General features: G+C 33.4%; 4 protein-coding genes across 4 annotated transcripts; all 4 read right to left on the bottom strand.

Moving 5' to 3' along the window:
- Positions 1-15,917: 15,917 nt before the first annotated feature.
- On the bottom strand, positions 15,918-17,393 carry LOC145592845 (uncharacterized protein At1g66480-like). The gene has a single exon (XM_081649348.1). The coding sequence runs from the start codon at positions 17,069-17,071 to the stop codon at positions 16,406-16,408; it is 666 nt and encodes a 221-aa protein (XP_081505474.1). The 5' UTR covers positions 17,072-17,393; the 3' UTR covers positions 15,918-16,405.
- Positions 17,394-20,174: 2,781 nt separating this feature from the next.
- Positions 20,175-20,555, bottom strand: LOC145591641 (S-protein homolog 4-like). Its single transcript, XM_081648156.1, has one exon. The coding sequence runs from the start codon at positions 20,553-20,555 to the stop codon at positions 20,175-20,177; it is 381 nt and encodes a 126-aa protein (XP_081504282.1).
- A 1,376-nt stretch (positions 20,556-21,931) lies between these two features.
- On the bottom strand, positions 21,932-22,330 carry LOC145591640 (S-protein homolog 2-like). Its single transcript, XM_081648155.1, has one exon. The coding sequence runs from the start codon at positions 22,328-22,330 to the stop codon at positions 21,932-21,934; it is 399 nt and encodes a 132-aa protein (XP_081504281.1).
- A 1,457-nt stretch (positions 22,331-23,787) lies between these two features.
- On the bottom strand, positions 23,788-25,334 carry LOC145592844 (transcription factor MYB3-like). Its single transcript, XM_081649347.1, has 3 exons — positions 25,202-25,334; positions 24,693-24,822; positions 23,788-24,412 (listed from the first exon to the last, which is right to left on the bottom strand). The coding sequence occupies exons 1-3, from the start codon at positions 25,332-25,334 to the stop codon at positions 24,040-24,042; spliced, it is 636 nt and encodes a 211-aa protein (XP_081505473.1). The 3' UTR covers positions 23,788-24,039.
- Between the last annotated feature and the right edge of the window lie 916 nt (positions 25,335-26,250).

The raw sequence follows: 26,250 nt of genomic DNA, 5'->3' as shown, positions 1-26,250 counted from the left end.
AAAAGAACGAATATGCAATTATAATACAAATTACAATCTACTTGTAAATAGCAGTTGTAGAAATCGCAGACAAGCATAGTGTTATTGACGGCATTAGAATGAAGACAGTAAAGGAACATGCAGACAGTAAAATAAAATCAACGGTAAAATTATTCAGAAAATAGGCTCAATAAAGAAGCCGTCGAACGGCAGCACAGTCAAAGCATGCAGGACGCTAAGTTCAAACATTGCAGATACGTGTTTAAAACATTACAGATACGTGTTTTAACTCAAACAGGAAATAAAAATTGTTAGAACATACATATGAAATCGACAGCCATCACCCAAAAAAGACAAGGGTCAGATCGGCCAAAATACAAGTTTTAAAAACAGAATAAATTATTGTTGTCTTCAAGCAGAAACAAACATAAGCTGCTCAACAGTGAGCCTTGGAAATTACAGATAAGGAGGACCCGCAAGATTCCGGTGATGACTGCCCGCCCCATTAATCTTTCTTTGGCCCAGGCTCCTTCTCGGGGGCAGGTTCAGAGGTGCCGACAGCAATGTCCTCTTTGACAGGACTAGCAATAAGAGCATCAGCAAACTCTTCTTCCGGCAAATCTCGCGGATCCAGGTTCTTCAGCACTTCGATTGGAGGGGGGTTGTCAAAATAATCCCCTTCGTAGCTGGTAGGAGAGAGATGCATGTCTTCACCATAAGCAGCCTCAGCTGCCTGCCATTTCTCCGCATCCCAGTTCTCGGCTTTGCAGACGCAACGGTGAGCGGCTACCCACCCACCAGTATACCGGTCCACCAGCAAATTCCGATAGTTGTCGGACTGTAGGAACCGGTTGACTGCCCGGCGCCTGATACCGGGCTTCTCCTCTTCAGCTTTTTTCAAGGATCCCTCCAACCTTGCCTTAGCCTCTTTTTCTGCTTTCAGCTCCTGCTCGAGGCTGGTAATCCTCCTCTGCATAGACTCCTGATTGGTCAGCTTTGTGTTTAGGGCAACCAGTTGGTTCTCCATAGTTTTGACGGTGCCTTTGAGTTTCTCCTTCTCGTTAACAGCAGCTTGTCGGGCGTCGTCGCACTTCTTGAATTTCGCTTCAGCTTGATCATGACAGCGCTGGTAATAACGGTACATGTGTACCACCTCGACAGCCGAATTAACCGTCTAAAGCAAAAAAAAAAAAAAAAAAAACAACATAAATATATAATAATAATAATATATGAATCAAAACATAAGTAATAAAAGTAGCAAGGGTCATGACGGCAATTTTGTCTTACCCGGAGCATGTCATTCATCATCTGACCGCAAGGAGCTATCAGCTTGTCAACAGGCCTGTCTGCCGGCGTGGCCAAATCTTTCAGCATTCTCCACCCCATGCTGCCTCCGGTATTGGGATCGTCGCAGATAACAGACTCTCCCCTATTCACGTTAATGCGCGGAAGCCACGGCTCGCCAGCACTGCCGCTAGGAACCAAGAACTCTTCAGCCACCTCGGTAGGAAGCTTTACATGGGGGACCTCGATATAATCCCCTGTCAGCACAGGTATAAAGGCGTTCTTGCTGCTGGCGGACTTGCCCGACAATCGAGTTTGTCGGACCCTGAGAGAAGACTCTTCCGCCGGTACCGTCTTCTCAGTTGTAACAACTTTCTCCGCTGCTATCACACTTGTCTCAGCAGGTCGGCGCAAAGTGATATTTAACTTCTTGACACCGGTAGGAGCGTCGTCCTCCAAATTCACGACGTTCAGATCCTTGAAGGCATCTGACGGCTTCTGCTGATCCTTAGCGGCCTCCTCCTGTTTTTGTTTTTTATTCTGGTCACGGCCGGAGAGGTCGCTGGACCTTTTCTGAGCATTTGCTCCACCTCTTTTGACCGGAAGAGCACGGGGAACTCTGGTCCTGCGTTGCTCGTTGGAAGTCATGTCTTGCCGTCTTCTTTTCTTCCCTTTATGAGCACGTGTGCAGTAAACAGGTAAGGTATCGTAACTGTGCTTTGGATTTGGAGGGCACTGATACTTCACCCTGCCGTCAGGATGTAAGCCCAAGTTGGCGAAGTCTAACTTATCAATACCTGCACCACAGCAAGCACGCAAGAAATGAATACGAGTAACAGGATTGTGAAGCTTAGATACACTAAAAATCGAGATACCGACAGGGCAGTCAGTTATTTCCAATAAAAGTACATAAATAAAATATGACAGTGAAAAGAGAAGAAGACAGTAACGATGTACATAAAAAATAGTAATAATCACGATGAAAATGAAAAAAATAAAGCAAAGCTGTTAATATGAGAAGAGCCGTACCAAATGTGTCAGTCCAGCAGAGACCGACATGAGACAAAGGGGCGTTACCCAAGATATAATTACAGTTGGGTAGCCACACCCCCGGTACAGCTTTATTCTTACTACCGGCCCTCACATATGTACAGTCAAAAAACTTACAAGCGTACTTCTCTATCTCACCTAATCTTCTACGCCTAATAGTATCAAACATGCTATGAGCAGGATAGAAACGCCTGCGAACTTTGTATTCTTCAGGAACACTTAAAAAATAGAAATTCTCCATCCAGCCTTTACAACTGGTCAGTTTCGGCCAGACCATGCATTTACCCCGGGCCGTGAACAATGACCAAAACCCTGGTGACTGACTATCTCTCTTTAGCCAGTTAAGAGTGCGAAATAAGTTCAAAGTAAGAGGGAAGTCCATGAATATCATTACCCACACCAGTGAAATAAGATTACGAATAGCAATGGGCGTTAGCTGCGCCACGCACACATTCCAAGCCCTAAAAATTTTCTCGACAAAAGGATGTAGTGGGAACCGTAAGCCATACTCGAGATGTTTTGCATATACAACTATATGACCGTCAGGACAGTCAAGAGCAGTTTGACCCTCTTCGGGTAATTTCAAATCATAGCCGTCAGGGAGGTTGAAGAAATGAGCACCGATACGGCAATATTCTTTCTCGGTAGCCTTCGCAAGCCATTCTGGGTCAACTTTCGTTGACACAACCTTATACTCGGCCTTTAGTTCAAGGGGTTCTCGGTATTTTGGATCGTCGTTTTCAGAGTCATACCCCTCATCTAAATTCTCTTCTTTCATGACGGCATCGCTTCTTTCAGCGGCCTCACCCTCCCTCACTCTCACCCTTTGCTCACTTACCTCGGTATCCTGGCTGCCATCCCCACTACCGGGTTCACCGGATCCCTCATCTCCACTCTCACCTACACCTTCATTTTCACTGTTACCTACACTCTCCTCACCCATATCCTCCAGAGATCTCTCTACAGACTGTATGTGCTCCTCACCGACATCAGAATTTCCCTCAACCACAGGTTCTTTGCCTTCACGGTGTTCAGAGGTTTCACATTCCTCAGGTTGATAACTAGTTCTTTTGGTTCTCGGCATTGCTGTTGTTTTACGACCTATCTTGCCTAAGTTTGACCCGTATTGAATAATCTCGAAAGTAGAATGCAATTGAGGGCAAATGCTTATCGGGGAGATTGAGATGATCTCAACGTCTTCCAAAATATTAGACCAGGTAGGCTGACAAGAATATTCAACTTCGTTCACCGGAGCTGGGGACAAGGGTGCAAACGGGTCAGCCTCGCCGGCCTTACCCGAAGTCGAGTTTTGAACAAATTTAGGCATAAACTTAACAAATACAACCACAGAAACAACACTAAGGCGAAACAGGCAACTGACGCTCTAAATTACCAAAATAAACAAGAGTTAGGGCTTTTTACCTCGTAGAATCAAATGAACTTCGTATGAAAGAACGGACAGAAACACTGAAGTGAGAAACTTGAGAGACTTGGATCTTCAAGCAAGCAATTGAAATTGTTCTCCTCTTGATGATGCAAATCGATCGACGAAACCCTAAGTGTGTTCGCAGAAAATGCGTTAGAGAAAATTTTTGAAACAAAGAGCAAATGAGGAAAATTGCTGATTTTCGACGCTTAAATACCCCCATGAACAGTGGCAGTTGAAGTGACAGTTTGTGCATGCAATCCAACGGCTGGGGAAAAACGCCTTTTCGCAACCTAAAACGCAGGATGAATGACACGTGCCCCACTCATTTTAAACTCTTCCCGCCCACGAAATTTTGCAGTTTTTAAATTTTTCATCAAAGTGATAACACCAAAGCGTACTATCGGTACTTAGCTCACTTAAGGGGCAAATTAGAGATTTTTTGTAAAATCTCAATCAGTTTTAAAGTGACCAAAGTACTATCGGTACTTAGCTCACTTAAGGGGCAAATTAGAGATTTTTGGTAAAATCTCAATCAGTTTTAAAGTGACCAAAGTACTATCGGTACTTAGCTCACTTAAGGGGTGAATCTTACATTTCTAATTTCAAAATACTATCGGTACCACATTTTTTTCTGATTCTTCTTACACTTACAAGTGAGCACGCCGGTTTCACCGACGACCTCACTTGGGGGGCTAGTTGTACGGGATAGTACCGGTAGTAATAGCTAATTAGCCGGTAATATGCAATAATAACACAGAAACAACTGATTAGTAAGAAAGCTCAAATGTCCATAACGGCCTTTCTAAACGGCCACGTGGAGAGCTGCTTCAGACCACGTAGGCACCTGCTGCCTATGGGGTCGGTTTGCCACCTATCGTTATAGGTGGCACCAGCTTGGTTATTTCTCTATATATACCCAAGCAAATGTTCATCCAAAGGTACAATCTTTTTCTCACTCTCTCTCTACACATCAAAAACACTTTCTCTCTCTTCATTCTTTCTTCTTATCGGATTGCTGACTTTAGCATCGGAGAGGTTATTCCCGGATAACCCCCGGGTTAGCTTATCTGTGTTGACTGTGCAGGTGCGTAATTGGACGATAAACCTTTACCAACCCACGAAGATTATCTGTGCCGGAATTACCCGGAACAATTTACAAAAAATATATTAATTGATTGCAATAGCAATACTATGTAATACTGTCATGTACTACTTTTTCCATTTAATTTAAGTTGCAACAATTTGATTAAAGATATTTCACACTTTTAGTCATACTAATCAATGAAACTAAACTTGAACGGAGAAAATATATTACGCAAATGTTTTTATATATATGTATTTCACATGAAAATTTCCACAAAATATTTAGATTTTCAACGTAGAAACTAAGAGAAGACAGTTGTTCAGAATGTGGTGGTTCACCAAATACTAAATTATGCTGTTGAAGTATGACCACTTAACAGCTAGATATAAGTCATCTTGCATGCATAAATAGCATGGGCCACTAGCTTTAAAATGCCGAATCCGAAGATTCTATAAAATCATAAGCCCTTAAACTAAGCAATTCCCTACGTATTGCACCTTCATTGTAGCGTAATCTACTTGCAAATTGCAACTAGTAGTATTATCTGTGTAGCTACCTTTACTTGATGATATATGCATCAATGCAAGCATACTTTGAATAGATTCCTCTATATTTAGTATGCATGTTTATTTTTGTTTTGTTTCTAATCTATACTGTAGTTTAATTATGGCCTTACTTGCAAGGTTACAAGCTTATTTGTGCTCAAATACAAAATGATTTTTATAAGTGTGTGACTTACATTTATATACCCATCATGATTTCGTATTGTGTTATATTTAGTCGTCTATCTAATTTATTGCTGGCAAAGATAATCCCGAGAATTTAAAATCATTATGTTATTAGCATTATGATTTGACTCAATGAATCTAACAGCTTATTTGAGATAAATCTAACAATTTATTAATATTTAATTTTATATTATTATTTTTTTTGAAAAAAAGGTAGCGATTTCGTATTATTAAGTAATATCAAGTTCCGTCAAAGTTATAAGGCTTTGAGGAAACGAGTCCAAACGTACAAGTTCAGTACTATCACCAGTTTCCCACCTAGCAATCAAGTGGACAACCGTATTACACGAACGCTTAATGTGCTTAAAATTACAGACATCAAATAACATGCTACCAATCCTAATATCATTGTAAACAATATAAATGGGTGATAAGTGTTGCGACACATTCTTCACATTGTTGATGACATTGAGTGAGTCACTCTCCACTATTTTACATGATATCAAAAAAATAATTAAACTTGAGAAAAAAGAAGAAAAAAAAAAAGTCAAATGTTTCAATTATTCAAAGACCAAAAGAGTAAATTTTATGATTATCGATCATGTTCCTGTTCAGATCCGACAATCCGTATCCGAGATCCGTGAAGACCTTATCGTCCAGCTAAGCACCTATACATGAAATGAGGATTAGCTAACCCCGGATGAATCCGGGGAGAACCAATCCGAAGACAAAGTCAAAAAGTGTTTAAGAGAAAGAAGAGATGATATGAAGAGAGAGAAAGAGAGAGAGAGTGTGTAATAAATGCTACCTTTTTATTGGGATAAACTCACCTATTTATAATGACCACAACTTCCATCTGACAAGTTGTATAAAATTTTCAACATGTGTTCGATGTTTTTCATGATGATCAATTTGGTCACTTTTCACTAGGAGCAATATGGTTAACAATTGACCTTAAATATTTAGAGCTTCAAGTGAACTATGTTGTCTAATGTTGACCTTCAAGGCCTTCAACACAATAATTTCAATCACGCTTATAATCTAGGCCCAACCCACTAAAATTTGGGCCTAACGATAACATCAGCAAAATCTCCACCTGTTCATAATTATCCATTTATTTAAATTATTATTAAACAGAAAAAAAACACAGATCAAGGAGCAAGTGCCACGTTGATAAGATAAAGCACTCATCATCAGACACGTGTAACCGCCTCCCCAAAACCCCCCAAAATATCAAAACCCAAAAAAAAAAAAAATCGAAAAATTCAAAACCTCCATTAAAATAAACTGTATAATCATCATATTTCCCAAAATCTGAAAAAGTATATAAAATCATGTTCCGATTAGCATACCATCTCACAATCTTCAGAAAAATCTCTCTCATAATCTACCTCTTTTACGAAACCCTAGTTCCTTCTCTTTCAAGATACTTTTAAGTTTTTATCAATCAATCAATCAACCCTTTTCTTTTTTAAATTTAACACGCACACCAAGTGTTCGATCATTTGCTTGAAAGAAAAAAAGAGTTAGAAGAATGCCGATGTTGGGGGTGCCAATATGTGTGGAGTGTGGGACCCGAAGTAACCCGTGTAGGTGTAAGATAGTGGGACCCACAGTTGGGTTCCTAGCGTTTGTGGTGGCGGCGGTGGTGGAGTGGCCGTTGGGTGCGTTGGTTTACCCGTTTAAGCATCGGAAAGGTCGGAAGATTATGGGTCATCCTGTTTCTGTGGTTTATCCTTCTGTTACTAATGCTATTCCCATTTGATGGGATTACTATTAATCTTATGATAAGATTATAGTTTTATTAAGTGTATTAAAACTATTAATTGTAGTTTTAGTTGCGATGTTATACGAAGTAGCAAGTGTATGTTTATCTAATTATAGTTTCCTCCTTTTCTTAATTAGATTCCTATTTCTCTTTATCATGTGAGGAATAAATGTTAGAAGTAGGAATCTAATAAATGGATGGAGGGAGAATTGTACGAAGTATGCATTTTTGTAATTGAAAATAGATGGTAGATGATATCTTGTTGTTTTATAGTAGCATATATGGATGCTTTGTTTTGGTTTTACTACTTTGCTAGTTGCTTTTGAAGTAGAAGTAATGTTAGCTTTTTAGCGTATATCCTTAAAATTCTTAAATTATTTTTAAAAAAACAGTAAGGTATACGGAATACTCTGTATCGGATTAGAATAATGTCTAGTATTGATATAACGAACAAGAAATTTGACGGGTAACCTGTATTGGCTATGCAAGTATGCAGTGACAATTATTTGAGAAAATACTTTTAACAAAGTGACATTTCTGATTTCTGTAACAAATATGTTTAATTTTGCTGAAAAGGACTAGTCCAACACATTTCAGCCATATTAAAAATTGTGGGCTTAACTTTTCAATTAATGTTGGGCCGTGCTACAACGTCGACATCACCCGAATATGTCGACCAATCTTTCTAGATTTTTATATTTTTGGAAAGTATGTCGACCTCTGTAAAGAAACTTTATTTAAAGGGCCAATTAATAATTTATTCCTACATTATTTGTTCTCTCAAACAATAAGTATCAATATCAGTATTAATTAATTAATACAATTAATTAATCAACCTTTCATTTTTCAAATAAAATTTCCACAGAGTGGAAAGTAGAATCAACGAGCAACTAACACGTTACAAGATAAGCTCCAGTCATCTAACACCTGGCACAGCTTCCATGTAACCCAAAAAAAAAAAAAAAAAAAAAAAAAAATAGTATATAATCATGTTTCAGTTATCTAAGAATCTTACCATTTCAGAATAATCATCTTCATATTTTATCATAAATTATACAGTCTTCTCTTATAAGATACTTTCAATTTCTGGTTTTATTTTAGCGTGCATACCAAGTGTTTGATAATTTGCTTGAGAGAAAGAAAAGGAAAAAAACAGAGATGACAGGGGCGCCGGTATGTATAGAATGTGGGACGAGGGATAATCCATGTAGGTGCAAATTTGTGGGTCCAACACTTGGCTTCTTGGCGTTTGTTGTGACGGCGATTATTGAGTGGCCGGTGGGAGCGGTGGTTTACATTTTTAATCACTCCAAAGGTCGTAGAATTATGGGTCATCCTGTTTCTGTTGTTTATCCTAAAGTTTCTAATGCTATTCCTATTTGATCACAACTAAGCTACCTGTAACTGTATTCATGTTTCGATGGAGAGGGAGTCGTGTCGGTTATGTGATGTAAACGGGATTTGATCTCGGGATTTGTGAAGTACTCTACTCTTCTTCTACTTTGTTGTAACTTCTCGTCGGTTAAAAAATATGTGTACTTGTGTAGTGCTTAATTGCTTATCCTTTGTTGGGATTTTTTAATAATTTTTTGGATTACTTCTAAATTCTAATCGTGTTACATCTATGAATGTTTGACTATTGATTAAGCGTGTAAATGTGGTGACAAATGACAATGAAATGTAATTTAATGAGTGGATGCTTTGTTTGTCCTTATCTCTATGAATTAGTGATGCATCCCCCTTTGTTTTCCCTTTTTAACTTATTGTAATTGTAATATACTTCGTAACACTTTAATTTTTGCATTATTTACTTAATTACATGCTTTGTGTAATCGCTTTTCTCGAGTAATCTAAATTTTGACACATGAACAAGTTGTATTTTGATACATGAACAAGTTGTAGCCTTGGAAGCAAATAAGAAATGCTCAATGAATTTGTATTTGACCACTTCTGCCTAATTGTACTGTATTGGTGTGTATACAAATTGAATCATAGGTCGTTTTACAAAATAGATTATCAAGTCCAATTATACAACAGGTTCTGAAACCAGTATTAATTACACTAGTTCACCTCTTATTTAGAAACTTTCATACCAACTTCAATTCATATCATATTGAATTATGACTCAACCAAGTTAGATAATTTACATTCAGTTCAGGTTTATTTCGAATCTATTGTAAATTAGCTTATAACAAAATTTAAGTAAATGTTCGGAGCCTCAACTATTCAACTTCCTTCCAACCTTAATGTAATTGTGATTTTTTTTGGTTATGTTTGGTTACAAGTTACCAAAAGTGGGGTTGATGTAGCACAAACGATACTATAAATAAGTTGTATGTAACGTACTACGGAATAGTAGGTTACAAAAGAATGAATTGGGGGCCTTGGGCAGTTGAGGGGCACATAGAAAGTTGGTTGTGTTAATGCTTATGGATGTAAACAGCACCTCTGTAGTTGGTAGAGATAACTGAACTTTGCTTAAAAGTGTGTATAATCTCTTCTAAGCTATCATTATTCTACATTATCAACGGTTTCAATTGATCACAAAGTCTTCATTTTTAGTGGTCGAAACTCAAAAGTATACACTGATACGAGTGATACTCAAGGCCAACGCAATCTTGACTATCAATTATCTACTTTGTATATCACTGCTTTATTCCCTAGGTTTGTGTTCGGTAAGTCACATGTTTGTAATACTTACTCACAACAATCTATGGATTATATCAAAGACGTTTGTGATGATAATATTTTGTGTATAATTTCTATCAATATAGAACAAGTCCTGCAAACACCAACTCCGTATTATTTTTGAGTTAGCATAAAGAGTGAAAGATCTAGTTTCATAGTACTTTCCTTTACTATCTAATGCTAAGCATATTTTCAGAACTAATTAATTTTACACTTTTGTATAAATTTTTATTTTTCTTAATGATGATTGGACTTAAACATACACTACTCCGTAATCGTTACGGAGCAAGATATTACAAATTTCTAATTTCTAGTTTCTAATTTCTAATGAATTGCAGCAACCTTTCTTTTCAAGTGTACCTCCGTCCAAAGGCATCCACCAGTATAACTACATTCCATCATTTTCCCCAAAAAAAATATACAAATACTGAAATACATAGCCAATTAAAGAATTATAGGTAACAAGATAAGGTCCACCCTTAAGTCAACTGGGGTCGTGTATAACGAGTAAACCACGCTAATATCGAAAGTGACTTCAGCTACTTGTAAACTAATTTTCATGGCCATTAATCTATCAGAATAAATGTTTAAAATATAACGGCTAATTAAGGATAATATATATCATAACTCATTTTAACCCTTTTTTCTCTTATTATTCAATGGCTCAATGCTACCTATAGTTAGAAATTTTGAATCCGTTATTGTAACGAGTATCAACAACGAGTTTGGTTAATTACTCTAATACATACGGAGTAATAATATAGCAGATTTAATTACCGTTAATTTAAAAAATGTATCCTAATTAGTTACTCTATACATTCCATTTCAAACTATTATTCATTATAAAGTACCTGTACTACTTTTATTTACAATGGAGGTGACAATTACGAAATTTAGAATGACAATTCAATTACTCTTTATCCTACATATTCAACTACACCTCCAATCCCCCATAATCTAAGAAACAATTACATTAAAATTTAAATATTTCCTCTTATAGAATGGACAATACATGTGACATAATTGTGGTAAATAGAGAAAAATCATAGAAACATATGAAGTAATTTATGTCTATGATCTTGATTTTTTTTTTTTTTTTTTTTTTTTAAATACAAAGAATTCAAAAACAAAAAATCAAAATTTAAAATAAGTAAGAAGCGAGTTTCTAGACTAGACTTTAGTCAGTCAAACAACAACCAATAATATAAAGCTTCCCTAATCTCACGCCACTGTTAGTCCATCACTCCACTTTTTGAAAATAAAACCTTTGATTTTATATCGTTCTCCCTTATATAAACCTACATAACACTAACACCTAACAAACATTCTACTACGTAATTTTTCTTCAAAAAACCTCAATTAAATCATTTTCATCAAAAAAAAAAAAAAAAAAAAAAAAAAAAACATTTCTTCTTAATCATGGCAAGGCCTCTTTCAATAGTATCATCAACCCTTCCAATTCATATATTTTCTACTTATTACATAGCTTTCACGGTATTACTAACTTTGTCTATATTTTCTCTTGTAACATTTTTATGTGCATCACACAAGAGGCAAAAAGAGGAGGCATTCACTAGGAAAAAACTTTCAATTAGCAAGAAAAACTTGCTTGAAAGCTTTTCAAAAGCTAATAGTATTAGTAGTAAGGCTCTTTTGAAGATTGTTTCATGGCGAAAACAAGTTCAACATGGAGATGAAGAAAATGAGTATCATGATATAAATAGTATACATAATAATAGTCATCATGATTATATTATTGTTGATGATGATGCTGTTTGGAAGAAGACTATCATTAAAGGCGAAAAATGTAAATCACTTGATTTTTCAGGGAAGATTGAGTATGATTCTGAGGGTAATCTTTTGCCTGATAATACTGTCATGGATGATAATAATACGAAGATTATTAGCTCAGATAAAGAGTTGATTAATACAGAGTAATAATTATAATTATTAATTAGTGGTGATGATTTTGGCTGTGTTAGATTTTTTTTTTTTTTTTTTTTTTTGGTGTGATACATGTTTGCCACCTACCTAAGGTACATAGGTGATAAACTAGCTCGGTTCGAACCCCTCCTTAGCATGGGACCTGATCTTAGGGTACGATGTTATTCGTCTTGTATGTAGCTAGCTAACCATTGAGTTACCTCTGCTCGCCTTGTTCTGTTTACTTTAGTAACTTGTTCACTGAGTCAAGTTGTGATGAACAAGTACTTGTATATCTTAAGAGACTAAGAATGGGTTTTCTGATATTAGGGATGGTTTTTTTTTAAAAAAAATTTATGTGTGAATATTTTTGTACATGGAATTCTCTGGAAATAGAATAAACCAAAATGAGAGTCTTGTTAGCTGCACCATTATGTAAGTTAGAATTATCAACTGTTTTAATGTTCTGTACAATTCAAGATTACTTTTTGCATCATAATATTTGACAATTCAAGCCTTCTTTAATTTTTCTTGAGGAAAAATAAAATCTAAAACATGTTCATAGACTCATAGTCATTGGTGGTCAATCTAAGTCAATAGAATTGTTCCTAAATTCAAATGAGTGAATGACCAACACCGCAACACATTATGTGAATATTGTTGATAGCTATAATTTTCAAAGTTTGTGTAAGTTTTAGGAAAAATTGATTTTAATAATCACACCTTTGACCGGTTCACTATTAATAATCCCAGCTTTGGATTATTATCTAATAATCCCACCTTTATACGGCATCTTCTTTTATTAGTCTCTAACCTGTTGATAACTTGTTTTAATAGATTAAGATGCTATGTATTACTTTGTGATTGGTTGAATTTCTTAAAAAAATAAAAATAAAATTAAAAAAACTACAAAAATAAAAATAAAAAACCAGTCCACAAACATACACCACGCCACCACCCCCAATCATCCCGGCAGCCCCTCATCCCCCCCCCCCCCCCCCCCCACACCGCCGGAACCCCATCCCATCACCACTCAGCGAAAATCGGCCGTCCTTTCCTTTAATAAAAATTCGATTCATACTAAAATTTTGAATCAAAAAACTGTAAAGTTCCATTTTAGTTGTTATATATATATATATATATATATATATATATATATATATATATATATATATATATATATATTTGTTGTTCTTCATTTGTTTTCACCCATATTCAAACTCTTAAATCTACCCAATTTCAATTATTTCATTGTACTACTATATATATTTCATTGCTTCAAAAAAAAAAAAAAAAAGTATTATATTTCAAAGGCATATAGCCCGAAAATCTGAAAAATAGTAGAAGAATCTTTAATTTCAACTCAAATTATGATTTCAATTAAGTTTTTTTAGCTCCATTAATGGTTGTTTCAACGATTGTTTTAACCGAATCCATGTTCAATCTACTCTCATTCATCTGAAGCTGTTCGACGTTGGGGAAGGGAAGTTGGATGGTTTTCGAGATGGAAAAAAGGATAGAGGGTGGTTTTCGGGGGTGGGGGTGGAAACCGGGTGGTTTTTAAGGGAAAGGGGGCTGCCGGAGGAGTGGGTGTTGCGGTGGTTGGGGGCTGTAGGGATGAACTGTTTTTTTTTTTTTTTCCCAATTTTATTTAGGTTTTCTTTTTCAAATTTTTTTTTTTTGACTAATTACTTAGTGACATGTGTTAGTTAAATAAAAAGAAAAAAGAGTTTACCTAATGTACAAGTTACAGGTCATAAGGGACCAATAGAAGAAGATGCACTATAAAGGTGGGATTATTAAATAATAATCAAAAGGTGGGATTATTAATAGCAAATCGGGCAAAGGTGGGATTATTAAAATTAATTTTTTCCTAAGTTTTATGAGCAAGCTACATTTTAAAGTGATTTTTTAGAAAAAAAAAAAAAAAAAAAAAAAAAAAAAAGATCAAGCCAAATATGGCTTTCAATCTTGCAACATATTGGTAAGAAAAATAAATTCAATTAAAACTTGATATCAAAGTGGTAATTTGACAATAATAAACCCAAGGGCTACTAAGCTAGATGGCCCAAATAAGAAGCCCATACATTACAGTTTGTTCAGTTATTAAAGCCCAAAAAGGAAATGAGAAAATATGGGCCGGCCAGTAACCCATACTCTTTTTAATTTACTACTTCCTCCATCCTTTTATTTTTACTTTATTTGACTTTACGCGATCTACAAGACACGTGTTAAAACGTTTATATCTCCATTTTCATAAGCGTAAAAATTATAAAATGTTGATATTAAGGAAATTTAAGATGAGACAAATTGAACAAGAACTTACATGACTGTATTTTCTTTTGTTGAACCACGAGAATTTATAGTCAAAGTTTTCAAAATTTGACCACATTTTGGCAATAGGGCAAAAAAATAGGGACGGAGGGAGCACCTTTGATAAATATTAGTTGTAAATTTAGATTATTTTATATCTCATAAATAATACCCAAGTTACAACTAATATTTAATGAATGTAGTACTTTATTGCTAGTAGCAATTAATCAAATTGACAAAAATACTCTCTTCAACATAAGAAAGTAGTAATAAAATAAAGTCAATCGTAAACCAAAAATTATATAAGTTAGCCCTAAGACTTTAAGAAGTTTCCTTCAATTAATAAATCGACATTACTCCATTTGGCTAGCTAATTACTCCATACTAAGTTATTATATTTTGATCTCTTACAAAAGAATACTTCTTCATGTGATGACTTTGAATAACTTATGCACAAAACTACAAATTATTCTTTATTTTAAATTAGCTTGGTTTCCTCATGATTAATACTTGTACTTGATGATAATTGTCATTACTCATCAAGTCGTCAGGTTATAGAAACAATTCAATCAAGATTAAAGCCCTATCAAGATGAGCTCTACTTCATCAAACAAATTCTATGTAAAACGTGTGTCTAATTAAACAAAAAGGATCCGTCACTCCAACTACTCTATACACCAAGTATTACATTACATGGTGTAGTGGGTATGAGCTTCACCAGTTCACCTTATGGGTTCGATTCTTACCGGTTGTGGTTCTTGAGGCTGGGAATTGGGATTCCTTTATCTTCCGCCTCATTGCCTAATAGCCTAACCTGCATAACTAGACTGGTCTACTTGTGATAGGTACCAGTTTAGTAAGATCGTTCTCCTTATACTAAAAGAAAATAACCAACTTCAACTTCTCTGTACAAACTGTGTAAAAGTCAACTTCACTTGTTACACTCTTTATAAGTTTCGTTGGTGAGTCAAATGTATTGTATCCAATATGTTACTATGTTACTTGTATAGTGTATACTCCATAACAGATATACAGAGAATAAGTAAGACATAAACCATAATTTTGATCATAAATGTCGATATCACATGAAGTCTCATTAGTAATATGATCAAAGTTCCTTTTCCTTGAAAACATTCTTTCAATATAAGACTGGCATTATATGAATTTGAGTTGCACTTCAACTAATTCTAATCAAACTAATAGATTGTTGAAAGTGACTTGACATGAGTAACTATAATAAAAATATACTATTGCTCACTGACTGCTAATTTTGCTTAATTCCACCTTTTTAATCCTTAAAAAGTTTTGGTAAAAAATCGAGAATGCAAACCCTTTTTGACTCGATTTTTGTGGTTGGTGAGATGATTCAATCTTACTACCAAGTAGTCAAAATAATGGAACTAATGTACAAATTAGACTATTAGAGTAGAGCCTCAATAATACTCGTAATTCTTTCGTTTGTTATCTTTTGGTTTCATATGTGAGTAACTAGTTTGTTAAATAGGAAAACCATCATCATTTTATGGTAGAGAGAAATATTTAAATAAAAAGACGTACTCACATAAGTGGTTTGGCAATAAGAGATTATAAATACTACCTTTATTTCGCAATAACTTATCTATCGACAAAAATGTAAAATTTGTTGACACAATTCTATCATAAAGTTACTAATTATGCGTATAATAAAAACTTTGTCCTTATAATGTAAAATCACTTCATACAATTATACAAAACACGCTCATAGCTCATAATAACACACAATCTTATCATATATACATCTGACATCTAATACATAGTTGAATATTCGAAACTCTTTCAAGCTTATCACAAATTTTACTCAAAAAAACTCATGAATGGATCATAGTAATTAATCATACCATCAAAGCATCAACCACACTATATAGTATGTACATTTGCACCTAATTTCACACCCTAATTTGTACATCATCTAATTGAGGTAATAATAATCATAAACCCTAAAATAAATTACTCTTTAACTACTAAATTAAGCGATATTTAACACTTAACACTTCATTTTATCACAAATACACTTCTAATAGTAGATGGCGTGTACTCAAACACCGGCACATCTTAACCACATAAACATACGTACTTCGTTCTTCAATATCCCGTACCTGTATCTGTACCCGTATAACTTACTAGGAGGTTAATTTCTTATACTTACGGCGGTAACTTGAGCAAGGACTACACATATCATAAACACTCGAGCAACGCCTCTGACTCTCCACATTAACCGCCCCACCATTTTCTCTCTCCTCCACCTCCGCCGCCGCACCACCACCGCACACGGCCGTGTAATCTTCCAAACAAAGCCGTATTATCTTCTTAGCAGCCTCAACATCGTCTCCACTCTCCTCCATAATCCTCTGCACCTGGGCCTTCGGCAGCTTCATCTTAACCCTAGTAGGACCCACTGAACTTCCATTATTAGCCATTGATCTCGTGATAAGAGTAAGATCATCGGAAGCTGTTCTTCGAGACATCAAATCTTTCGTAGTTGTCGTGGGCGCGAGCACACCAGATCTCACCTTCCTAAGTGGGGTTTGATTATTAGTATTATTTAAGGGAAATTTGGGTAATTCAACAAGAAGATAGATTTTTCTGGGTTTAAGCTCAAAATCTGGGTTTAAAGGTTTAGCTCTGAGATTGAACCTGAGAAATTCTTCAGAATCTAACAAAATATGATCTGGGTAATCTTTAATAACATCAAAAACTTTAGCTGGGATCTTCAACTTGAAATTTTCGCCATTGATTTTCATAATTTTTGATGTTTTACTGGTTCCTCCACCCATGTTGTTCCCCATTAATTTTCTCTTTTCTCTCTCCTCAGAAAAGGTCAGATAAGATAGAATATGAAGAAATGATTAATATTTGAATGGTGGGAGAATTGGGTTTCTAGAAAAAGGATGATGTGATGGAAGTGTGAATGGAAACAAATTGGTTTTTGGAGTTGGCATTTCGTCGAACATTTGGTGGGCAATATAAAAATGGTTGAGTATAAGTTTTATTTTGCGCCAACATAATCCAGATTACGGCGTGTAGAGAAAGTATTTTGAATTAGTGAAATTAATATGGCTTACGTAGTTTAGAATTTTGAGATTGCACAATAAAATGGAGAAAGTTATTATCTGTCAAAAAAAAAAAAAAGTGATTTTAGCACATGGTATGCACATGAATAGATTTGGTGTTGTAATGTTAAATATTTTGTTTGTTAGGGTAATTAAATTTATGATATTCTTATGGTTGGAATTCATAGTGTATCTATCATGACTTCAACTTCATGTCATGCATGATGTGTTGCGAAACCTTGTGTTTGGAAAAGCCCATATCAGAAGTATTTCAGGAGTATTATGTTTTATTCACTTGATTTTTATTAAATTTATAAGTAACTAAGTTAAAGCAAATTTTGATCATATTTTAAAATGAGTAGCCTTTGTTAACCTTTCTCACAGTTATGGTTGTTCATCGAAAATTAGAATTTTAAGAATAGAAGACCGGACCGATTAAGGTAGGACCAAACTCGGACCGAACCGAAAGAATCGGTCCAAAACCCAAACCAGACCGCTTTGAACCGATTTAAGAATTTTTTTAAAAAGAATTCTAATTTTAAATAATTTTATGAAAAACTCGAAAAAAGTAAAGGAAAATCTACACTATAACATCTTTTTTTGTATATTTATTACAAAAAAGCTCATAAATTTAAAGTTTTCTAAGCTTATTAAGGATAATCTTAACCATTATTTAAGGTTGCACGCATATTTTTAATAAAAAAATCGGTCCGGTCCAAAATTGGTTTTTATAGGGATTTGGACATGACCGAACCGAAGATCGAAAAAATAAAGTGCTAGACTCGAAGACTGGACCGATAAATTCGTTCCGGTCCGGTCTAGGGTCGGTTTGAGGTAGCCCGGTCTGGGTCGATTTATGAACACCCCTACTCACAGTTTATTAAAAAATATATATATCTTATATGGGCTTTTTAATAATAAACTTGCACTGTTCAATTATTTTTCTTGAAATAAATAAAAATAAGGTGAATATAACAAAAAATAGCTAATACGAATACCAACTATAGTGGTTGTCTACTTGTCTTCTCCAATTAATATTCCTTTTGTTCTAAAAGTTTTTTCTATTTTGACTTTTCATGAGACGATTATAGATTAGATGAGAATAACTTTTAAAGACAAGTGAAACACTCATCATCAATTAACTCACTAAATTGGCTTAAAGTGCCATGTAACATGTTATTTCAAGTCATCGGTTTCTTTTCCTTTTTCCCCCTAAAGAATATTTTTTACATAAATGATTAATTTTCCCAATGGATGAGTTATTGAGTTGTATACTAATTGCCCCAATACATGCTTGAGTTTGAAGCGTGACGCTAATACAATATCCATATGAATCCTATTATTGACACTTTTCAATTTTGGTATTTTAAAAAAATTAAGTGATACACATCATAATTTGACCACATTAACTTAGTTGATTGATAATAAAAGATAATTAGAGTACTGTTTAATGTTTATGATGATGCAAAATTGCCCATAGGCCATATCTCAAGAATCATGCACTTTTCATCCCAAAAAAAAAAAAAAAAAAAAAAAAAAAAAAAAAAAAAAAAAATACATTGGTGTGAAAAGAATATCCTCTTTTGAGATTAAAATAAATGAAAATATATAACTACTAAAAAAATCTCAAAAAAGAAAAAAAAAAAAAAAAAAAAAAGAAGAAGCAAAAATTATCAAACCACAATATGTCGATCTATAGTCATTAGTCACTTTACTCCACTAATAAGTAAAAGGACTCTAATTGACTAATGGTCTATCACAAACATCTCTTTTTCTTGTGAAAGCTTATCAATTAAAATTAATGAGGATACCTTTTTGCTTATATATAATTTTAAACCCCATACGGAGGTTATTATGGTGGTCATTAGCTAGAATTAAGTGCTAATCACATGAAATCAACTTCTTCAAGAAATCTATTTTTATAATTTTAATATTATTTTCAGCTTCTAGAGATCCAATATAAATCTTCATTCTTTCTTATCAAAACAAGTTAATTACAGTTGTTTTTTATCAAGAAAAGAAATGACCGATTAGTCATACATGCCTTGATAAGTGCCTATAAAAATTAAATTAAGGGTTTTTGTTGTTCATTCAATCATCCATGGAGTAGTATTTATCATTGCATTTGTGTAGGAGTACTAATTTTTCAATGTTTATTAGCTTCAAGCCTTTTGAGGCTTTGGCCTTAATCCGATCTTGTCCAATAAAGTTCTTATTTACCTTTTAAAAATCTCATTCAATGTCGGTCTTTCAGATGTTTCTACAGCGGTCGTTTGAAATATGACTATCTTATTATTTTAATGATAAATAATATGAGGGATCCATTTTTTTCACACTATAAATTGTACACAATTAGTATTCTAATTTCTAAAATGCAAATATAATCTTTGAAAATTTCAATCCAACATAAAATAAATATTTTTCGAGAAACTATAAAATAAGAGTAAAAATTACATAAATAAAACTAAAAATTTAATAAATTAAAAAAATGTTGATAATAATATTTTATAGCAAAAATAGAGTTATATAATTAATTACTTGGATAAAAGTACGTTAATTATGAACTATATAATCATTAAAATATTATGATAGTCATATTTCAAACGACCACTGTAGAATTTTCACAGTCTTAAGACATACTATAAACAAGCAAATAGTTACGTATTAGTACGTAATGTGATTAGTAGTAAAATCATACGCATATTAATTTTGAAAACCGACAATAGAAAATAAAGTACGAGCTGAGTTTTATTTTACAGCATTTTATTCCATACTTATATACTTCGTATATATATGTGAATACATACATGCATGACAAATCATATGCATAGTGATTTGATTACAATACAAGCTTTAATAGATCTGGATTCCACCCATGGCAAAGAGTATACTTTTGAGTTACCTTATCAAGCAAGCAAGGACCATCCTCTTTGATCTCCCACCAACATTTCTTAATGCAACGCCATGCATCACGATCATATTCATATATGTCGAACCAATGCAATTTTCCATCAAATACAAAACCACAAAAAAATAATGTGACTACACTTCTACCGAAATCAAAGTCGAAGTAATCTCCTGTTTTTTCGAGTTTTCGTACGCCTAGATCATCGTCCTTGGATTTGCAATGAACCTGAAGAGGTTTGTTATGGCTCAAGGTGTTGATAATTCTAACGTTGTCTGCCTTGCTAAGGCTTATTAGCAAAGTAAACAACATCATTAGCGTGATGAGTATATGATTAATTATCAAAGGACTCATTTTTTTTTTTGTTTTTGTTTTTGTTTTTGTGAATGGTGTGATGAATGAGATAGAGGTATTCAATTGAGTATATATAAGGGTAATTGATCAAGATTAGATCAAAGATGTTGATGATGCAATAATACGTTATTTGTGCAAGGTATCTTGGATAATTAAATTAAAGGAAATTCTCATTTAAAGCATTCTTCATCCCTAAATAGTACAGTTCCGTATTTCCGTACGTTGCCAAAAAAAAAAAATACCATAAGTCACATTTATTTGGGGTTTATAATATTCTTAATGAATTAAGGGTCTGTTTCACATTAATTTATCTTATAAGGATCTTGTTAACGAGCATCCCGTGATGTTAGATAGATAATTAATACGGATTATATAACTTATAATAGTACGTAATATTGTATTAATTTGGGATCATATACCAAAATTAGTCAACCAGTGTAATTAATGTTTATTTTACCTTAAGATTTCCATTTTTGTTAACTTTTGCCTTTAAATTATTTTATTTTTAAAATAATAAATTTATAAATTTAGATAAACAAAGTTATAATACGATATTGTTAATTTGCCATGTACTTTCATTTATTACATGTGCTGACGTAACATAGTATATGGAAATAACGTACTCCGTATTCATTACTTCAATAGTGTTGCTTGTATCATGTGCATGATACAACGGTTTGTACAATGAACATAATGTAATTCATTTTTATGCATTAATTATGCTATAATGTTATACGGAGTACTCCGTATCATCTAGGATATTGCGTAGTGTTTACATTTATTATAAGAAATATCATAAACAATCTGACTTACGAACGAACGTCCTTCGGGGCGTTGGAGAAGCATTTAAAATACTATAAAAAATGATGTAAATTTGGGAAAGTATGACAAAATCACGCGTCGATCGGTGTAATTAATGTTCATTTTAATTTAATCTTTCTACTTTTAGCTAGCTTATCCAACGCCTCCGGGGCTTTCATTAGCTTTTGCCTATAAATAAAAGTTATTTAAGCTTTATGGATAAAAATTACCTTAAATTCAACAAAAGTTACCTTGATGTACAATAACATTACTGTACATCGGATATATACAAAAGTTTTTGTTTATTTTTTCCATTTGGTATTTTTTATGAGACCAAAAGTCAAAGTGAGATAAACAATAAAAGGGATTGGATGGAGTTTAAATAATATGTACAATTATTAATCAAAGAATTCAAAATGAACTCAAATTTGAAATCATCTTAGCTTGCAAGCAAAATACAATTTTTATTGCAATATTATTGTAACACTTACAATATGTCTATGTATGTAATTGTAGACAATCATAAATTATATTTACTAATTCCATCCATAGCATTTATAAGTAAAAACAAAAGGATTTTCAATGCAAGGACCTTTCTCTTTGATCTGCCAATGACATACACCTAAGCAAGGCAATGTATCACGAAAGAACTTAAAGATATCAAACCAATGCAATGTGTTATCAAACGTAAAACCACAGAATATTAGGGTGGTTGGGCCTTCTGTGAACTCGAACTCAAAGGATTCCCCAGATTTAAGGTTTCGTACTCCAAGATCATCGTTCTTTGATTTGCAATGAAGTTCAAGGCTTTTCCCGTTGCTCAATTCATTACTTATTCGGAGGAGCGTCTTCTTCTCACTAGCACCGAGGCTTATACACAATGTAATGAACATTAAGAACATGATGAGTGTGTGGTTGATCATGAGTCGAGCCATTTGTTGTTAATGTTGTTATGGATGGAGGATGTTTAATTTTGTATTTGCTAGTGATAAGCTAAGAGAACCAAAAGTTAAAGTGTATACACGTGTATTTATACAACATATACTCTCTTCATTAAATGATAATTGACACAGTCAAACTTGACACACTAGTCAATGTACTAGTTTTTCCTTTTTTTTATCAAACATTAGCAAAAATAATAAAAATTGGATATTATGAAACTTTATACCAATTTATCTATTTAACAACATTTACATGATAAATCTTTTTACTATTACACTGTAGTACTGTACTATAGTAAAATATCATAGTCAAAGTTAATATATGAATAGTGAAAAATATCCAAGCATGTTAATTATACCAAGTACGGAGTGCTCTGTAATTTTGTATATGGAATTGAGGGAGTATACATTATATATTTATATATGAAATAAATTTATAATCATTGAGATTTGATTATTTTCCTTATATATGTATCGATTTTATCCTTTAATACTTGATTATTTTCCCTATGCATCGATTTAAACCTTTTAATACTTGATTTGTTACTTACGTATGTACATATAGTATCTCAAGGGCTTATTATATATGGTGGCTAAATTACTTTGTTTTATCTAGATGTTTGTCTTTAGTTTACCCTTATTGATGGTGTTATTACTTATTTCAGATGAGATTAGGCTAATGATCTGTTCTCTTCAGCTTAATTTCAGTTCAACTCAGTTCAGTTTCTAATTTCCTTCTCTCATAAACAATTCAGTTCAACTCAATTCATTTTAGTTCAACTCAGTTTAGTAAATCAAAATATACCCTAAATTAGTTTAGAATCTTTAGATCATATTACATCAGAAAATAAAAAGTCACATCTACTTTATTTGTCGTCTTATGGGCGAATGGGCGATTTTTCATTGCTATATAATAAGCTATATAACTCTATTTTATTAAAAAAAAAATGCACATTTTTACACTCATTTGAAACTTTTTTCCAGGTGGTTAACATTAAAAGTCAAATTTTAGTCAAATTAACAAATCAAATCATATTAGATCAAATCAGAAAAACTAATTAAATTTTGATCAGATCGGATAAGAAAAAATTAAATTAAATTAAAACAAATAAAACGGGTGAGATAAGCAAAAATAAAGTGAACTCCTTGATCAATGGATATAGGATCAGCAATACATTAAATATTTAAATCTGACATGTATTAATCCTTCTGAACTTACATATTATTACTCCATATATTGGAGATATCAAGAGAATGCATGCATGTAAAATAAAATTGTAGTGAACGTAGACTATTGATATAATGGAAACTGATTGTTAATTATATTAATGAAAGAATGTAAAAATTTGTGTGTTGCTAGTGTTACACAAGATCGATTAAAGCCTAATACAATCTATGACAACATATTCAAAAGATAAATCAAAGATTTATATAATCCTCCAAGTGGTAATGTCAATAAAATTGCTCAAAAAATATGGTACTGTGACTAGTGTCAATAAAGATACTTACATAACCATAATTAATAATAAAATCACAATAATTATACACCAAACATATGAGGATATGATATACAATAACAAAGATACCAAGAGATACAATAAATATTTTTCTTAATATCTCCAATATACTACGTATGGTATGTACTTACCAGTCCGTCTTTTGATTCCCTTACAAGTTACAATTACTCTTTGAGAAAATATGTGCTAGGGCATCTCAACGGCCAGCTTAAGGTTCAAATCCAACATAGGCGATGTCTCTTCCCCAGTGCAAGCTATCGCGTAATTCTTTTCATTATTCATGTCATCATCGTTATTAGTAGCATTAGTACTATAAGATTTCAATGATGACTTACTAGTACATGCATTACTATCGTTCTTGTTCGATTCAGATGAAATCGCGATGGGAGACCCTAGTGGCTGTTGTGGAATTTTTTGTTGATGGGGAAGATGATGAATGAGTTTATGGTTATTAGGATCAATTCCCATGCAAATTAGCTTCTTCCTTGAGCAAGAATTCCAATAGTTCTTCACTTCGTTGTCTGTTCTTCCTGGCAACCTTCCTGCTATTAATGACCACCTAACAACAAATACATTTAATACAAAGTACTCCGTATCATTTACATGTATGTTCTCCAATTTAAGCCACTATTAATTAACTAATGTCACAAATTAAGATTATATTTATAATTCAATGTTTATGTAAAATGATAGGTATGACCGTATGACAAGTGTAAATCGATCTTAGATGGCACGTAATTATGTGTCCCAACACGTACTCAAAATTCATTCATTTATCGAAGGGATGTGATAGAGAATAAAGATGAGATTATATATAATTAAGTGAAGAGAAAATGTACCTATTGCCGAGAAGAGCATGAAGCTTGATGATAAGGTCCTCCTCATCTTGAGCAAAGTTTCCTCGTTTAATATCCGGTCTTAGATAATTTAACCATCTTAATCTACAACTCTTGCGACAACGATCTAAACCTACAAATAATTAGATTACAAATGAGATAAGCAATACTCAATATTGTTCATTTCTTGTTAGATATATCCATTAATATATACAATCAATTATACAAATTAAATTTAGATAAGGACACGTAACAAACAAGTTAATAGGTCAACCACCAAATTTCTTGTACAACGGTTGCAAACTGTTAAAGTGGTGCAACCCTTTTGATTAAACCGTATAATAAAAAAACTCTTGAAACCCCAAAAAGTGTCTTTGAAAATTATTTTTGAATTGGTTTTGTTGGTCTGATTGTATGATATCAAATTTATAACGGTTGCACTAGATATTTTGGACATGTAAACATGCGAAAGAGAGAGAGGACATATTAAGATCGAGTTATAGCAAACAAACCAGCAGCTACGGAGAGTGAACGCCAACAACCTTCACCATGGAGTTTAATGTAATCAATGAGTTTTTGGTCTTCTTGATATGTCCAAGCACCCTTGTTTCTTCCATCCTTGCTACAATAATATGGCTCCCTCATCTTCTTATTTTTCTTACACTATACAATTGATGAATATAATTATATGCTTATCTTATAGGAGAGAAAAATATAAAATAAAAGACTTTACTCTCAACCTAATGTTTGTAACGAATTGTATAGATTGAAGAGAATAAACTTAAGCTTATTTATAAAGTTATGTAAGTAGATAACATGTAAAAGGCTAACTACGAAAATGGAAGGGAAAGGAGGTTGACTTGGACTGGCGGTTTTATCCTGCGTGACAATTAGGTGGGTCACAATTAAGCTCACTAGTTTGTATATCCTTGGCATGGTGAAGGATGAATGAAGAAAAACAAGGTAAGTGTAACAAATGTGCATTAAATTTGAGGTAGAGTGGATTATAATGCTTGCAATTAGTAGAAACCTAATCTATGTTTGATTTAATGTTTCTATGCAATATTGATGATACAATAGAGGATTAACTATGCTATTACTCTTAGGCATTAGCTTCCTTCTCTTAGGACAATATAGGGTTAGCGCTCTTTAAAGCACATGAACTTGAAATCCCGAACACAAGATTAGAGTGTGTGTGGCCTGTGTGTCTTACAGTTTAGGTTTGTTATTCTTCAATTTATCTTTGTAGGTATCATATGACGATATAATTAAATATAAATCAAGATCTGTCCAATTCAGTTTATTTTGTTTGAATCTTTTGGATTGAGCTTATTTTACTGAGATTGAACTTGTTCGTTTGAAATCATCAAAGTAAAACTTAATTTTATTGTTGTATTATTTTTTAATTTTTTTTAGGGAATTGTTAATGTTGTATCAAAACTTATACTCCCTCCGTGTTTTTTTAAGTGACACACTTTCCTTAAACGGCCGTTTTTTTTAAGTGACGCACTTCCTCTTTTAGAAATTCCTTACATTTTAATAATATATCTTCACCCCACTG

Source organism: Chenopodium album, chromosome 18, assembly GCF_948465745.1.
Source record: "Chenopodium album chromosome 18, dcCheAlbu1.1, whole genome shotgun sequence".
Classification (NCBI taxonomy): Eukaryota; Viridiplantae; Streptophyta; class Magnoliopsida; order Caryophyllales; family Amaranthaceae; genus Chenopodium; species Chenopodium album.
This window is presented reverse-complemented; position numbering and strand designations above follow the sequence as displayed.